This window comes from Salvelinus namaycush, chromosome 3 (genome assembly GCF_016432855.1).
Source record: "Salvelinus namaycush isolate Seneca chromosome 3, SaNama_1.0, whole genome shotgun sequence".
Taxonomy (NCBI): Eukaryota; Metazoa; Chordata; class Actinopteri; order Salmoniformes; family Salmonidae; genus Salvelinus; species Salvelinus namaycush.
The window spans coordinates 62258421-62276073 of NC_052309.1; the positions used below are offsets into that span (position 1 = coordinate 62258421).

General features: G+C 42.0%; 2 protein-coding genes across 2 annotated transcripts; both read right to left on the minus strand.

Annotated features, from left to right (window-relative positions):
- Positions 1-2207: 2207 nt before the first annotated feature.
- On the minus strand, positions 2208-4377 carry LOC120044464 (modulator of macroautophagy TMEM150B-like). Its single transcript, XM_038989116.1, has 7 exons — positions 4254-4377; positions 4049-4132; positions 3825-3884; positions 3504-3571; positions 3198-3325; positions 2830-3007; positions 2208-2537 (listed from the first exon to the last, which is right to left on the minus strand). Exons 2-7 carry the CDS (start codon positions 4111-4113, stop codon positions 2311-2313), a joined length of 726 nt encoding a protein of 241 aa, XP_038845044.1. The 5' UTR covers positions 4114-4132; positions 4254-4377; the 3' UTR covers positions 2208-2310.
- A 2215-nt stretch (positions 4378-6592) lies between these two features.
- Positions 6593-14013, minus strand: LOC120044465 (modulator of macroautophagy TMEM150B-like). Its single transcript, XM_038989117.1, has 6 exons — positions 13949-14013; positions 12195-12254; positions 8065-8132; positions 7771-7898; positions 7102-7279; positions 6593-6789 (listed from the first exon to the last, which is right to left on the minus strand). Exons 1-6 carry the CDS (start codon positions 14011-14013, stop codon positions 6593-6595), a joined length of 696 nt encoding a protein of 231 aa, XP_038845045.1.
- Between the last annotated feature and the right edge of the window lie 3640 nt (positions 14014-17653).

Here is a 17653-nt window from a genome sequence, read left to right on the forward strand (position 1 = left end):
GTTGCAGACCTGGGAAAAGATACAGCTCTGTGGATCATAGGTGCCACATTCACTGGAAGACAAATTCAAATTTCAATTCTCTACAGATACTGAGAAAGCATTAGGAGCAGACTGTACATTACACTGCAGTGGGAGAACTGAGGAAATAGTAGTTGCATCTGTTAGGGAAAATACTGCAGCAGTTTAACTGGTCTGTGGTGGTGCTGATCCAAGATGCTGATTGAATAAGATGACTTAATTCACCAATTGTCCAAAACGTCCAACCAAAATGTAACTTCTGCTGTATCCCAACCCCTCCAAAACACAGACATACGTATACAGGTTGGAGCAGGGGGCTGCCACACTGGGCGCCTATGGAACAGTTGTTGTGGGGCTTACATGCCTTGCTCAAGTGCACAACGGCAGGCAATGTCATCTAGGATTGGATAGTAGCAACCCTCCGGTTTCCAGCTCACTTCCCATCAGACCTGGATTCAAATTGGCAACCATCCGGTTGCTGGCACGCCTCTCTAAACGCTAGGCTACCTGTCACACTGCCGATTTAATAACTTCCCAGCCATCATTTAATTTCATGATGACACACAGCGACAAACGACCGCAAAAGTTTGTTCTATCTGAGGAATCACTACTTGGTAACAAGAGAAAAAATATAAGTATTGCCATTGGACTTTTCCTCTCTATGCTCAGTCATAGAATTCCTAAACTTAATCTCCACTTCAGTTGGATATATTTGTGGCTCCATGATTTGCGTACTGTAGGTCCGCATTACTCTGGAATCGTTAAACCCTTCACAGTGTTGTAAAGACCAGTGTGACTCCTACCTGATGTAGTGGAATCTCTCCGTGATATTAAAAGTCTCAGCGATACCTGGCAAGAACAAGAACTGTGTTTAGTATTTCAACACTTCAGTGAAACTGAAACCCTTTTCAGAACACACCGTGGAGTTTGACACTAACAAAATTGAGCTATTCAGTTAATGTATTTTGTTTCTCGCGCTCAGAAAATACGTTTTCTGTGTCTGTTACTTGCACCAATAGTACTTTTTTTATTATAGACACCATTTCATTGTACATCAGCTTGAGGTCTCAGTGACCACAGCAAACCAGCCGGTCAGATACTCGCACCGTCCATACGCCCACAGTGCCAAACACCGCCAAGCCGATCGGAAGTAGCGCACAGGACCACCTTATGATCCACGTAGGTCACCTGGGATAGATGAAACTAGACACCACGGGGCCATTAAATGATCCTCTTTGCTCTTCTAATGATTAGCTAATCACATATAGACACAAGCTATGGACTAAATATGTCGTATGTTCTCTACTCTGTTTTGGAACACAGAGATGCAGTATAATGTACTTTAAAAGTTCAAAATTGTAAGCTGAAAGATATTTGCCACTCAGTTGGTATGATTCTGTACGGAAATGTGAAACTCCATTTAGTATGATATATTTAGGTTCCATTTTTAGATTAGGTTCCATTATTAATGGAAAAACGCTCGTACAATATCATCCGAATTATAGGAGCCATAATATCATATATCTTACCCGGTCGTACAATAGCATACCAATTGGGGATGATTTCTGTACTTTGAAAGTTAAAGATCTTGAAAATGTGATTGCTGACAAGGAAAACATTGTGGGAATATGTTTACAATGAACTAATGAAACAAATACCAAAACATAGTTTTTGTGTGGAGTTTTCCTTAAAGTTTTGAATAAGGGTTAGGGGACGGGTTAACTAAAAATGTATCCGTTGTCCCCTACTCAACTCGAACACGCAACTTTTGGATTGCTAGAAGGTCATGGCTTACACACCCCACCCAACTGCCCAACTAACCGAACTCCCTCCTTTTGTTTCTGTCTTAGTAGGTATCATACGTCTTGGAGGTGCTAAGAAATACATAAAGTATGTTTCGTATGGCTCTGAGGCCAGGCTGACTTACATGGCCTGATGGTGCCACCATGTGGTAGAATGGACTAACTACAGTAGAGCGCCTCACCCTCACCCTACAGATTCTTGTAACAGTGAAAGCAATACCATGAGACAACCTACAGAGAGGGAAAACATAGCAACCACCACTGCTGTAGTAAAAAGATGAACAAAGACCTGAAAAAAATCACTCTCTATTTCCCATAAACTCAACAGAAACCAAACAAAAAGAGGTTTAGCTAAGGAGACGCCGCATCAAAGACAGTAGTATTTTATCAAAGAAAAAGAGTAGGATTTTATTCAACAATAGGTTTCAAATATGTACAGTTAAGTGGAGCTTCATCAGTCAGAGTTGAATGTTCAAATGTTATGTAATTATTACATTACTGTTCCGTTGGCTGTACTATTGTACATTATGATCCCACCACTGTTGATGCTCTGAGTCTTGCTGAGGCCTTGATTCTGCCCGGTGAGCAGGTGACAGTCGACGTGACGGAACTCGGATGCAAAGAGGCCAAATAGGACAAAGAAGCACATGACCAGAGCCCACTCAGAAATGGACGCCATTGAGCGGTAGCCAGTATCAAAGAGTAGACCTATGGCCACTGAGGAGGAAAGGGGAGTCAAGGAGCATAACCCAAACAGGTGACAATGTCTAAAATATAGCGGTTTGTAGGGAGGACATACAGTTTTATGATATTAGTTTTATGTGCAATGTTTTCACTGTAAATTCAGGTAAAGAAGCATGATTTGGGATTATTTTTTTATCATTTACAATTAGCTGTGTTGACCCTGGGTCACCATTCAGCTGTGTTGATCTTGGATCGTCGAGCACTCCCCTTGTGCTCTCCCTCACTCTGATTTATCTCAGCTGATCGATCTGATGTTAAAGGATACTGGTGATGACCAAGATGGTGCAGATGCTAGAGAGGGCAGCTCTGAGAGGCCCCATCCAGCCACGGTCTGTAGAGGGCTGGACTTTGTAGGTGAGCCACACCTGCAACCAGAAGTAGGCCAGGCCCACAAAGAAGGCCAGAAAAGCCCCGAACACATGGATGCCAAACAACACGGATTGCTGAAAGAGATGGACGGAGAGAGGAATGGCGGTGAGAGGGAAAGAGCCAGGCAGGATATTGTCAACCGTATATCAGGGTATGTCAATATGGAATCTTTTTAAGGGAACATGCTAGGATTGGGACGATATTAAGATTCGTATGACGATAATACTGTAGATATAGTATCCTATTGTAATCGTAAAGCGATACCCGAAAGCTGCCGAGGATGGAGATGCCCAGAGATGAGATGAAGCCCAGTACGATACTGGCGATGTTCACCTTGCTGTTCTGACCATAGTCCCTGACCTGCTGAAACCGGATCACCACAACCCACAGAACTGACAGAGATAGGGAGAGGGAGAGAGAAAGAGAGAGAGAAAAGAGAGAGAGGAGGTGTAGAGGAGGGTAGAGTGGGGAGGATAGAAGGGAGAAGAAGGTTGAGGTGACATACAAAAGACAAGAAAGAATAATAAAGTGGTATGAACCAACGTGAAAGTGCTGAATAAATTCACTTACTCAAGACAGCACATATGTTGCAGACCTGGGAAAAGATACAGCTCTGTGGATCATAGGTGCCACATTCACTGGAAGACAAATTCACATTTGAATTATTTACACATTTGAAAATGACTTGGTAATCAAATATTGACTTTAAAACAAATAGCCACCAGTGTATCAATGGTATTGTGCCATTGTGGGCTCAGAAACATTTCCCAGCATGTTTTGTTAGTGGTTATACCAGTTTAACTGGTCTGTGGGAGTGCCTCTATTGACATAGTCCAGATACAGAGTGGAATTCAGGGTAAACCCTTTACAGTGTTGTAAAGTCCATCTTACCTGATGTAGGGGAATCTCGCTGTGATATTAACAGTCTCATTTGATACAGCGATACCAAACCTGGGAAGAACAACAACTGTTGTTAGCATATCAATACTTCAGTGGTTTTCTGTTTGTTATTTATTATCATCAACACCATCTCATTGTACCATAGCATAAGACCACACTGTTATTATATCTAGACAAGTAGCTGGAGAGAGCAGACCAGTCTGTTAGATACTCACACCACCCATATTCCCACAGTGCCAAACACCGCCAAGCAGATTGGAAGGAGTGCCCAGAGCCACATTATTGTTTACTTACGTCCCCTGGGAAATATGAAACGAGACAACTGAGACACCCAGATACACTTTAGCCTCATTTCAATAAAAAGGGACAAAGGCCCTCAACTAAGGAACTCAGGAATCCATAAAAATAAAAATATCTTACCCCACGACATTTCACATGGTGACTATCCCAGAAAAAGATTTCTGCGATGATCTTTGATGATCACCTTCCTCAGAGCCTTAGACAGGAAACTGTCAGAGGCACCTATAACCTGGTAACGGAGAGACCCAAGAACAGTCAAACAAAACTAAGGTTAATCAGTGTATGTTGAAGTGAGTATAGGCTTAATGGTGCCACCATGTGGTAGCATTGACTTAGTGCAGTACAGCGCCTCTGCATCACCATCACACAGATATTCCTGTAACAGTGAAAGCAATACCATTTGACGAACAGGTAGAGGGACGAAACATAGCATCCACCACTGCTGCAGTCGAAACATTGAGGACATATTCTACCCTTTCAACAGAAACAAATATATAGGCTCTAGGTAAATAGATGCTGTAGACTACTTAACGCGAAACAAATCTTGACCTGTATTTTCTGCAATAACGCTCAGGGTTGACTGAGACATCATGTAGCATGCTGTCTTTCTAATTCAATGTGAAACAGTCAGTCTTCACCTTCAGCTCGATAGCCTGGCTAAACGGACTGACAAAACAGAGCCTGAAAAAACTGCAGCATTCTCCTTGGCGGGCAGCCAATCTGTCTGTGCCGGTGCAACCGCGGAGTACCGGGTGTGTTCAGGAGGGTGCAACGTTAAAAAACATTCAGATATAAATGCGTTACGTAGAACAGCTATCCTTATATGTCACATAGAATTAGGTGTCATGCCACGTCTATAAATTGTATTTCTATCTACAACGTTCTTAATGCTTTAACCTCTCTGAATACACCTCTGGTTGTTTGTGTGAGAGGGTAGTTCTGAAGAAAATGAAGGGCACCACAGCTGATGACAGCCACCCCCTGCACACAGCACTCACCTAGAGCAAAGGCTTGGACACACAGTGCTATATGCCTATTTAATCAAAAACACTAATAGCACTAAAAACAGATTTGGTACAATACATATCAACAATATGGACCTTGGATGCAAAAACATTGATTGTTTAAATGTTTGTAAAAAAAAAAAAACATTAAAAATATATATATATTTTTTAAATTACATGTGTTTGCACTGAGAGAACAAATGTAATGATTTTTTTTTTTTTTACATGACAGACACTGATGGAAGGCTCGATACTCTCTGTACAGTATGTTTAAAGTTACATTTTATTAAACATTAGTCAAATAAAAACACTTACAGTTACGTAAACCCTCATCAGACACATGACTTTAAAAAAAACTTTGTCGAAGTATCAATTCCTGTATCACATCACATTAAAGTTGATTTCAATTTCCATGGCAATAATCAGTTAATTCATCTTCCTCTAGATAAATACTGTAGATATGTTTCCAGTGTTCATGTCTTGATGTGCCATTGAAATAAAATCTGTTGGTACAAAAATAAAACCAAAGGGGAGAAAATCTTAGATCCGTTTGACTGAATAACAGTACAAGACAATTAGAATTGTGATTTTTTTTTTTTTATCTAACTTTATGCATTCTTTCAATACTTTCATAACATAATATTCAATAAGTAAATAAATAACAGTAATACAAAAGTTGTTTGTGCGTGTACAACAAAATGCTGGGTTGTTTGACCCAACTGCTGGGTTGCAGGTATTGGGCCACTTAGTTGGGTTGTTTTCTTTAAAAAACTGCTGGGTTATTGATGCTGGGTTATTGATGCTGGGTTATTGAGATATGACCCAGCGGGTCAGCTCAGAAGACTGGAGTCATGGCTTTGTAGGGGCGTGGCTTTCAGATAGTTATTTTTGGCCACCCGTAAGCTAAATGTCATTCTGGTTCATGTGTTCTGTTGTCACATGTTAAGGTTAAACACTGACACTTTTGAAGCTTTAATGAGGCTTACACAAGTATGTGAGTTCCCCAAGAGCTTATGCTAATACATATCCCCAAATATGGGATATCTCAATGTTGGGATATGTAAATAATAATGTTATGAATGTTATGAATAATTATATTCAAATATGTAATGTGCAAAAATATTCAAAGAAAATTGAAATTTGCAGTTTACAAACTTAACATGATTAACAGGAATGACCTTTACTGTTACAGGTGGCCAAAAATCATTATTTGAAAGCCACGCCCCTAATAGGCCACGCCTCATGAAAATAACCTATGGATTACATTAAAAAAAGACACAGCTGCTGGTAAAAAAACAACTAATGATGGTTAAATTAACCCATGTTTGGGTATTCACGCAACCCAACTAGCTGGGTCAAAATAACCCAGCGTGTATGTGTGTGTGTGTGTTTTTAGATGCTAAGCGATGAACAGTGTATCAATGCATGGTCATTGTCACGGTCTCATTGGCTGTACTATGAAACATAATTCATTCTGACCACTCCGTTGGTGTTCTGTGTCTTCAGACCTTGTTTCTGCACGGTGAGCTGGTGGAAGTCGATGTGACGGAACTCGGACCCAAAGAGGCCAAAAAGGACAAAGAAGGACATGACCAAGGCCCACTCACAAACGGCCGCTCCAGATTTGTAGCTGGTAGTATGAAGTATAACCACTGGGGAGGGAAAAGCCAGGCAAGGAGCAACAACACAAGCAGATGACCTGTCAATGTCGAAACTATACAGTTTGTATACCTCATTCCCAGCTAAGTGTAGTGTACCACTGTACTGCCATTCTGGTCAGGGAATATATACTACAGTCCATTGTTTATGTGTCATATTCTCACTGATATTCAAGTTGCTATATTTTGCATAAACACTGTTAAGCATGCATCAACAGTGAGTAATAGATGTGTTTTATCTTCCTACATGAAGAGACATTCTCTGAGAACGGCGAGCGCCCCCAGCGGTATGGTCTGTAAGGATACTGGTGATGACCAGGACGCTGCAGATGCTACAGAAGGTAGCTCGAAGAGGTCCAACCAAGTGCCGGTCTTTAAAGGGGTGGGCTTTGTAGCAGAGCCACACCTGCAGCCAGAAGTAGGCCAAGCCCACGAAGAAGGTCAAAAACGCTCCCAACAAGTGGATCCCTATCACTACAGATTGCTGAAGGAGAGGGATGAAGAGAGGGAGGGAGGGATGGGAGAGAAGATGGAACGAAGGAGATATTGTCAGCAATTGTCAAGGTTTAACAATATGTCAACTTGCTATGTGTACATGCGAGGGCGGAGGATATTTAAGCAATAAGGCCCGAGGAGGTGTGGTATATGGCCAATATACCACAGCTAAGGGCTGTTCTTAAGCATGAAATAGCCTTTAGCCGTGGTATATTGGCCATATACCACAAACCACCGAGGTGCCTTATTGCTATTATAAACTGGTTACCAACGTAATTAGAGCAGTAAAAGTGTATGTTTTGTCATACCTGTGGTACACGGTCTGATATACCACAGCTGTCAGCCAATTAGCATTCAGGGCTCGAACCACCCAGTTTATAATAGGACTTGTATCACAATAATACAAAGATATTATAATAGTATTGCGATAACTGCCCTTAATCACAATAGTTTACACTGAAGCGAGATTCTAAACGATACCTGGAAGTTTCCGATGATGGAGATGCCCACACAGGAGATGAAGCCCAGTACGATACTGGCAATGTTCACCTTGCTGTTCTGACCATAGTCCCTGACCTGCTGAAACCGGATCACCACAACCCACAGGGCTGACACACAGAGAGAGAAGGGGGTATTCAGAGTGTGTGTGTGTGTGTGTGTGTGTGTGTGTGTGTGTGTGTGTGTGTGTGTGTGTGTGTGTGTGTGTGTGTGTGTGTGTGTGTGTGTGTGTGTGTGTGTGTGTGTGTGTGTGTGTGTGTGTATCTATTCACTTACCGAGGATAGCACAGACATTGCAGATCTGAGCAAAGATGCAGCTCTGAGGATTATAGGTGCCACATTCACTATGGAACACAAATATTCACATTTCAATTCTCTACGATTATAAACAAATAACATCAAAATGTGTATTCGTTGATTTCACAATACACACCTTATTGTTTCCCTCTCATACATTATGTAAAAAATGTATCTTAGTTTTTGCTTCAAATCATCCTATAGTATCTAAAAGATGAGTGTGTAACTCAATGAAGTTGCTTATAGATGATTTGGACATGAGGCGCAAAAAAGCTAATATAAGTACCATTGACTTGCAGACCGGTAAACACAACCAAAGCATGGATTGCTGTCATTTTTTAAATGTAACCTTTTTTTTAACTAGGCGAGTCAGTTAAGAACAAATTCTTATTTACAATGACGGCCTTTCCCCCGGCCGACGCTGGGCCAATTGTGCGCCGCCCTATGGGACTCCCAATCACGGCCGGATGTGATGCAGCCTGGATTCAAACCAGGGACTCCTCTTGCACTGAGATGCAGTTCCTTAGACCGCTGCGCCACTCTGGAGTCATACATTGTCCATAGACTGCTTACAGGGTAAGGAAACCAATGTCATTTTATAATTTGGATGAACTTTAATACTCCATGCTAGCTATCGGCATGCCGCCCCGGGTCCTCTCCAAATAGTGCCGCTGCACCATTGAGCGCGTCCTGACCGGTTGCATCTGGGCCTGGGACTGTGTATGTCTGTGTGAGTGAGTGTGGAGAATCAGAGCAGGTGGTCAGTCCAGTTCAAGTGTTCCACCGGAAGATGGTATCGGAGCATGAGGTCTGATACCAACGGGCTCAGAGACAGTTTCTATCCACAAGCCATCATACTGCTGAACACTTGAACTGACCACCTGCTCTGATTCTCCACACCTTAGCACACGTGCACTCACGCACACACCCACTCATACATTCATTATACACACACACACACACATAAATTAATTCATTACACACACATCACAACTGCTGCTACCAGACTCGTATTATACTGCTCAATTTATACACGTGCACCCCTCTCCAATACACGTGTAAATATTGGACAATAAATTGTGCTTTCCTGTATTATACTTACACGGAGTGTACAAAACCTTAAGAACACTTGCTCTTTCCACGACATAGGTTTCACCAGGTGAAACCTATGAACCCTTATTGATGTCACCTGTTAAATCCACTTCAATCAGTGTAGATGAAAGGGAGGAGACAGGTTAAAGACGGATTTTTAAGCCTTGAGACATGGATTGTGTATATGTGCCAATGGGCAAGACCTCAAGTGCCTTTGAACGGGGTATGGTAGTAGTTACCAGGCTCACCAATTTCAGTGTGTAAAGAACTACAATGCTGCTGCTGGGTTTTTCATGCTCAACAGTTTCCTGTGTATCAATAATGGTCCCCCAAAACACATCCAGCCAACTTGACATTGCAAAGTCCATGCCCTGACGAATTGAGGCTGTTCTGTGTATGCTAAAATGTTTATTTTATTTTCTTCCATTTACGTTATGTTCGTATTCTTATATTGATTATTTATTATTGTTGTTGCATTGTCGAGAAGTAACCTGCAAGCATGTTTTTAATTGGACGATGTATACCGTGCGTGTCCCGTACATACGACTAATACAATTTGAATAATGTTATAACTTTAATATTAAAGTGATCAAATCAAATCAAAGTTTATTTGTCACGTGCGCAGAATACAACAGGTGTAGACCTTACAGTGAAATGCTTACTTACAGGCTCTAACCAATAGTGCGGAGAAAAAAAAGTGTGTGTGTGTGTGTGTGTGTGTGTAGGTAAGTAAATAAATAAAACAACAGTAAAAAGACATTTGAAAATAAGAGTAGCAAGGCTATATACAGACACCTGTTAGTCAGGCTTATTGAGGTAGTATGTACATGTGGGTATGGTTAAAGTGACTATGCATATATGATGAACAGAGAGTAGTAGTAGCGTAAAAAGAGGGGTTGGCGGGTGGTGGGACACAATGCAGATAGCCCGGTTAGCCAATGTGCGGGAGCACTGGTTGGTCGGGCCAATTGAGGTAGTATGTACATGAATGTATAGTCAAAGTGACTATGCATATAAGATAAACAGAGAGTAGCAGCAGTGTACAAGAGGGGTTGGGGGGGGCACACAATGCAAATAGTCCGGGTAACAATTTGGTTACCTGTTCAGGAGTCTTATGGCTTGGGGGTAAAAACTGTTGAGAAGCCTTTTTGTCCTAGACTTGGCACTCCAGTACCGTTTGCCATGCGGTAGTAGAGAGAACAGTCTATGACTGGGGTGGCTGGGGTCTTTGACAATTTTCAGGGCCTTCCTCTGACACCGCCTGGTGTAGAAGTCCTGGATGACAGGCAGTTTTGCCCCAGTGATGTACTGGGCCGTACGCACTACCCTATGAAGTGCCTTGTGGTCGGAGGCCGAGCAATTGCCGTACCAGGCAGTGATGCAACCGGTCAGGATGCTCTCGATGTTGCAGCTGTAGAACCTTTTGAGGATCTCAGTACCCATGCCAAATCTTTTTTAGTTTCCTGAGGGGGAATAGGCTTTGTCGTGCCCTCTTCACGACTGTCTTGGTGTGTTTGGACCATTCTAGTTTGGTGTGTGTGGACACCAAGGAATTTGAAGCTCCTCAACCTGCTCCTTACAGCCCCGTCGATGAGAATGGGGACGTGCTCGGTGCTCCTTTTCCTGTGGTCTACAATCATCGCCTTAGTCTTGGTTACAATAGGCTGTCTCGTCGGTCGGTGATCAGGCCTACCACTGTTGTGTCGTCAGCAAACTTAATGATGGTGTTGGAGTCGTGCCTGGCCATGCAGTCGTGGGTGAACAGGGAGTACAGGAGGGGACTGAGCACGCACCCCTGGGGAGCTCCAGTGTTGAGGATCAGCGTGGCAGATGTGTTGCTACCTACCCTCACCACCTGGGGGGTGGCCCGTCAGGAAGTCCAGGATCCAGTTGCAGAGGGAGGTGTTTAGTCCCAGGTTCCTTAGCTTAGTGATGAGCTTTGAGGGTACTATGGTGTTGAACGCTGAGCTGTAGTCAATGAATAGCATTCTCATATAGGTGTTCCTTTTGTCCAGGTGGGAAAGGGCAGTGTGGAGTGCAATAGAGATTGCATCATCTATGGATCTGTTTGGGCGGTATGCAAATTGGAGTGGGTCTAGGGTTTCTGGGATAATGGTGTTGATGTGAGCCATTACCAGCCTTTCAAAGCACTTCATGGCTACGGACGTGAGTGCCACGGGTCTGTAGTCATTTAGGCAGGTTGCCTTTGTGTTCTTGGGCACAGGGACTATGGTGGTCTGCTTGAAGCATGTTGGTATTACAGACTCAATCAGGGACATGTTGAAAATGTCAGTGAAGACACCTGCCAGTTGGTCAGCACATGCCCGGAGCACACGTCCTGGTAATCCATCTGGCCCCGCAGCCTTGTGAATGTTGACCTGCTTGAAGGTCTTACTCACGTCGGCTACGGAGAGCGTGATCACACAGTCGTCTGGAACAGCCAATGCTCTCATGCATGCCTCAGTGTTGCTTGCCTCGAAGCGAGCATAGAAGTGTCACTGGGCAGCTCGCGGCTGTGCTTCCCTTTGTACTCTGTAATAGTTTGCAAGCCCTGCCGAGTCACTGGTGCTTGATGCTTTCATTTTTGCTTGTAAGCAGGAATCAGGAGGATAGAGTTGTGGTCGGATTTACCAAATGGAGGGCGAGGGAGAGCTCTGTACTTATCTCTGTGTGTGGAGTACAGGTGATCTAGAATTTTTTTCCCTCTGGTTGCACATTTAACATGTTGATAGAGATTTGGTAAAACTGATTTAAGTTTCCCTGCATTAAAGTCTCCGGCCACAAGGAGCACCGCCTCTGTGTGAGTGGTTTCCTGTTTGCTTATTTCCTTATACAGCTGGCTGAGTGCGGTCTTAGTGCCGGCATCTGTCAGTGGTGGTAAATAAACAGCCACGAAAAGTATAGCTGAGAGTGTTGATTCCTCAATGATTCACTTTTCATTTTGATCCATGCCATTGGGAATATTTATGGAGTACTGTGAGACATTGACTTGATTGCAAGACCAGTGTGACTCCTACCTGATGTAGGGGAATCTGTCTGTGATGTTAACAGTCTCATTCGATACAGCGATACCAAACCTGGCAAGAACAAGAACTGTAGTTAGTATTTGAATACCTCCCATTACAACATACAGTGCCTTCGGCAAGTATTCAGACCCTTTTACTTTTTCCACATTTTGTTTAGTTACAGCCTTATTCTAAAATGCATTAAATTGTTTGTTTCCGTCATCAATCTACACACAATACCCCAGAATGACAAAGCAAATACAGGATTTTAGAAATCTTTGCTAATTTATCAAAAATAAAAAATACAAATTCACATAAGTATTCAGACCCTTTACTCAGTACTTTGTTGAAGCACCTTTGGCAACGATTACAGCCTCAAGTCTTCTTGGGTATGACACTACAAGCTTGTCCCAGACTTGTCCCAAAGCCACTCCCGTGTTGTCTTGGCTGTGTGCTTAGAGTTGTTGTCCTGTTGGAAGGTGAACCTTCGCTCCAGGCTGAGGTCCTGAGCGCTCTGGAGCAGGTTTTCATCAAGGATCTCTCTGTACTTTGCTCCGTTCATATTTCGCTCGATCCTGACTAGTCTCCCAGTCCCTGCCGCTGAAAAACATCCAAACAGCATGATGCTGCCACCACCATGGTTCACCGTAGGGATGGTGCCAGGTTTCCTCCAGAAGTGACATTTGTCATTCAGGCCAAAGAGTTCAATCTTGGTTTCATCAGACCAGAGAATCTTATTTCTCTTGGTCTGAAAGTCTAGGTGCCTATTGGCAAACTCCAAGTGGGCTGTCATGTGCCTTTTACTGAGGAGTGGCTTCCGTCTGGCCACTCTACCATAAAGGCCTGATTAGTGGAGTGCTGCAGAGATGGTTGTCCTTCTGAAAGGTTCTCCCATCTCCACAGATCTGTCAGAGTGACCACCTCCCTGACCAAGGCCCTTCTCCCCCGATTGCTCAGTTTGTCCGGACGGCCAGCTCTAGGAAAGGTCTTGGTGTTTCCAAACTTCTTCCATTTAAGAATGATGGAAGCCACTGTGTTCTTGGGGACCTTCAGTGCTGCAGAAATGTTTTGGTACCCTTCCCCAGATCTGTGCTTTGACACAATCCTGTCTTGGAGCTCTACGGACAATTCCTTCGACCTCATGGCTTGGTTTTTGCTCTTACATGCACTGTCAACTGTGGGACCTTATATAGACAGGTGTGTGCCTTTCCAAATCATGTCCAATCAATTTAATTTACCACAGGTGAACTCCAATCAAGTTGTAGAAACATCTCATGGATGATCAATGGAAACAGGATGCACCTGACCTCCACTTTGAGTGTCATAGCAAAGGGTCTGAATACTTAAGTAAATAAGGTATTTCTGTTTTTTATTTTTAATACATTTGCAAACATTTCTAAAAACCTGTTTTCACTTTGTCATTATGGGGTATTGTGAGTAGATTGCTGAGTTTTTAAAAAACATTTATTCATTCCATTTTAGAATAAGGCTGTAACATAACAAAATGTGGAAAAAGTCAAGGGGTCTGAATACTTTTCAAAGGCACACTATATCTTCCAGACCAAACCCTGTGGAGGGTGACTCAGAGCACAAGTGTTCTATTTTTGTTACTTGTACTGAAAGTAAGTAAACATTAACATTTTCTTCATCATCATCATCATTGCAATATCGTTGTAGCATAATTGACCACATGTTTTCTTCTGCCTATGGCTAATAAAGAAGTGGTTGAAGAGGAGAGCACACACGGACGTCAGAAAAATACTTACACAACCCATATGCCCACAGTGCCAAACACCGCCAAGCAGATCGGAAGCAGTGCCCAGAGCCACATAATGGTCCACTTAGGTCACCTGGGACAGACACAATTACTCCTGTGTACAGTAGTTGTGTACAGTAGTTGCTTTCAATGACATGTAGAATCCTGACCCGAGTTTAAATACACAAGTATTTAAATAACAAATTATGAAATACACATTTTCTGTGTATTTGAGTACTTTCAAATAACGTGGCCAAAATCAACTACTTCTATTGGAAGTATTTGAATTTATTGTCAAATCATTTCATATAAAAAAAGATAGCAAAAAAATATAAAAAGGATACTTTGAAAATATTTTCAAATTCATTATTTCAAATGCATCTGAGTATTTAGTTGTATTTGAAAATATTTTAATATATGTCAATACTTTCCAAGTATACTTCCAAATACATTCCAATATTCAACTACTTTCAAATAAAAAAAAACATCTGAATACTTCATTTGAAATGGATGTGAACGTAATTGAAATAACTGAAATAGTATTTGAACCCAGGTCCGGTAAAGATGAGTATCTGTTGATATCTGTTCGTACACATCTTACAGGATCAAAGCTGATGAGGTGAAAAGGAACATTTGAAGCTATAGGCTTACTCAATTGAGAAATCATTTTGAGTGATAGGAAGAGAAAAATAACTGTCTAGTTTAAATAAGCTCCCTGCTCTTCCAGACTGTTAAAACCTCATCAAATGACACCCAGAAAAATCGTTACTTAAAAGGAAAGAGAAGAAAGCAAGATACAGAAAGAGCAATAATGTCATAGACACAATTTACACAAATAAGATATATTGACAAGTGTCATATTTCAAGTTAATGTCACATGCACAGGTACAGTGAAATGCCTTTCCTGCTAGCTCTATGACATGGTAACCTAGAAGAAAATAATATTTAACTGTCAGAGAAAGAGAAGTTAAGTAAAAAAAAAAAATGTTTAAACTCACAGTTTTCTTGTATGTACAGATGGGAGGTAAAGCTGAAACAACCTCTTGACTTTTTCTCCTCTATAGAGGAAATGCATCTCCCCCCTTGGCCATCACCGTCAAATATACCGTAATAACACCAGAAGAAAGTTGTTTCTCACTCGCTTTACCAGAGAGAAGGTTGTATGGTACAATTATTACATTGGGTCAGGGCTGGATTAAGAAATAATACGCCGTGGGGCTTAGATATTTTATTTTATTATAATGGTGCTAATGAAGATTGGTATGAGGATGGCAGTATTGATTGAAGTGTGACGATGTGATCCGATAGCGATTTTGACCATGACAGTGTTATAATTTGATTAATTCAAATAAAGTTGCCACGTATCACCATGAAGAAACAGGTCAGGACATAGCTCATGTCTGAGCATCGGATCATGCCCATTGTGAGTGGAACTGGGGAACTTAGACACATATGTGACTTTCCTTGTTAATACTGTACTTAATGGGATTATTTCTGTTCATGTGTGTTAAGTGTATATCCTAGATTTTTTTTAAACACATTGTGGAGGATACGGCAAAGGTGCCCGAGGAAGAGCTCCAGGCCCATCTACAGTATCTGATTGACACTTCTCCCTTCCTGTACCAGCAACACTCCCTCCACTGCCTTTCTGAACTGCCTCAACACCCGGTCAGCTGTGGAACACCAGCACTTGCCAATGCCAGAACCCGGAATGGATTATTGTTTTTAAAGCGTATTTGAAATTCTCTTTGTAATGAAAAGCACAATATACAATAAATCTATTATTTTTAGATTGTGTAACTATTCTACGTAGAAGCATTCATTTTTTGAAAGTACATTTTTGAAGGGGTTTGCTATGCAAGACATTACGGTAACAGTCTGGCCAACAATGTCTTGATTTACAACTACTTGCTTGCACTAGTTCCTCCCAGTAACATACTGTACAAGCTGTGGGCTTCCTCTGCACGCCTCGCTCTCTCTCACACACACAACCACATTACCATAAATTATTGTGAAACCAAAAATATTTCAGAAGGACTTGATATACCCTTCTTTTTCTCTAGACTGAAAGCTGTAACAGGGCATCTACTGTTCAGCATTTGATAAGTCAAACACAAAGGAATAAATGAGTGGAATAATGGTCCCACTGCACCAATATTATCAGCTTCCTATGATGACCCTCTTGGTAATAAAGATTGGTGGGACAAAGGACCTTTGACCCCAACCATTTGAAGAGGAAGCTGGGTCCTTTAGTCTCCATAGGTTTACTGTGCCTCAAATAGCTAACAAGTTATTTCATTAACCACCATGTTGATGTTTTACTTGGTGAATCATACATTCATTTAGGAAAATGTGTTGGAACAGTATGGAATTCAGACGTAGGCCCTAAAATTTCAGATTCCACACATTTCTTGTTAACAAACTATAGTTTTGGCAAGTCAGTTAGGATATCTACTTTGTGCATGACAAGTAATTTTTCCAACAATTGTTTACAGACAGATTTCACTTACAATTCACTTTATCACAATTCCAGTCGGTCAGAAGTTTACATACACTAAGTTGACTGTGCCTTTAAACAGCTAGGAAAATTCCAGAAAATTGTCATGGCTTTAAAAGCTTCTGATAGGCTAATTGACATCATTTGGTCAATTGGAGGTGTACCTGTGAATGTATTTCAAGGCCTACCTTCAAACTTAGTGCCTCTTTGCTTGACATCATGGGAAATTCAAAAGAAATCAGCCAAGACTGAAAAATAATAATTGTAGACCTCCACAAGTCTGGTTCATCCTTGGGAGCAATTTCCAAACGCTTGAAGTTACCACATTCATCTGTACAAATAGGACGCAAGAATGAACACCATGGGACCACGCAGCCGTCATGCCGCTCAGGAAGGAGACGCGTTCTGTCTCCTAGACATGAATGTACTTGTGAGAAAAGTGCAAATCAATCCCAGAACAACAGCAAAGGACCATGCGAAGATGCTGGAGGAAACAGGTACAGAAGTATCTACTGCCACAGTAAAACGAGTCCTAGTCGACATAACCTGAAAGGCCGCTCAGCAAGGAAGAAGCCACTGCTCCAAAACCGCCATAACAAAGCCAAACTATGGTTTGCAACTGCACATGGGGACAACGATCATACTTTCTGGAGAAATATCCTCTGGTCTGATGAAAACAAAAATAGAACTGTTTGGCCATAATGACCATCGTTATGTTTGGAGGAAAAAGGGGGAGGCTTGCAAGCCGAAGAACACCATCCCAACCGTGAAGCACGGGGGTGGCAGCATCATGTTGTGGGGGTGCTTTGCTGCAGGAGGAACTGGTGCACTTCACAAAATAGATGGCATCATGTGGCAGGAAAATTATGTGGATATATTGAAGCAACAACTCCAGACATCAGTCAGTAAGTTAAAGCTTGGTCGCAAATGGGTCTTCCAAATGGACAATGACTCCAAAGTTGTGGCAAAATGGCTTAAGGACAAGAAAGTCAAGGTATTGGAGTGGCCATCGCAAAGCTCTGACCTCAATCCAATAGAAAATTTGTGGGCAGAACTGAAAAAGCTTGTGCGAGCAAGGAGGCCTACAAACCTGACTCAGTTACACCAGCTCTGTCAGGAGGAATGGGCCAAAATTCACCCAACTTATTGTGGGAAGCTTGTGGAAGGCTACCTGAAGTGTTTGACCCAAGTTAAACAATTTAAAGGCAATGCTAGCAA

What these genes read in the sequence shown, in the direction of transcription:
- LOC120044464 (XM_038989116.1), bottom strand. Translation starts at nt 4,113, where the DNA reads ATGTGGCTCTGGGCACTCCTTCCAATCTGCTTGGCGGTGTTTGGCACT. An exon ending in ACTGTGGGAATATGGGTGGT is followed by an intron (nt 3,885 to 4,048) that starts GTGAGTATCTAA and finishes TGTTCTTCCCAG; the next exon opens with GTTTGGTATCGCTGTATCAA. An exon ending in CACCATCTTGGTCATCACCA is followed by an intron (nt 2,538 to 2,829) that starts GTATCCTTTAAC and finishes TTTCCTCCTCAG; the next exon opens with TGGCCATAGGTCTACTCTTT.
- LOC120044465 (XM_038989117.1), bottom strand. Translation starts at nt 14,013, where the DNA reads ATGTGGCTCTGGGCACTGCTTCCGATCTGCTTGGCGGTGTTTGGCACT. An exon ending in CAATGTCTGTGCTATCCTCG is followed by an intron (nt 7,899 to 8,064) that starts GTAAGTGAATAG and finishes TCTGTGTGTCAG; the next exon opens with CCCTGTGGGTTGTGGTGATC. An exon ending in CAGCGTCCTGGTCATCACCA is followed by an intron (nt 6,790 to 7,101) that starts GTATCCTTACAG and finishes TTCCCTCCCCAG; the next exon opens with TGGTTATACTTCATACTACC.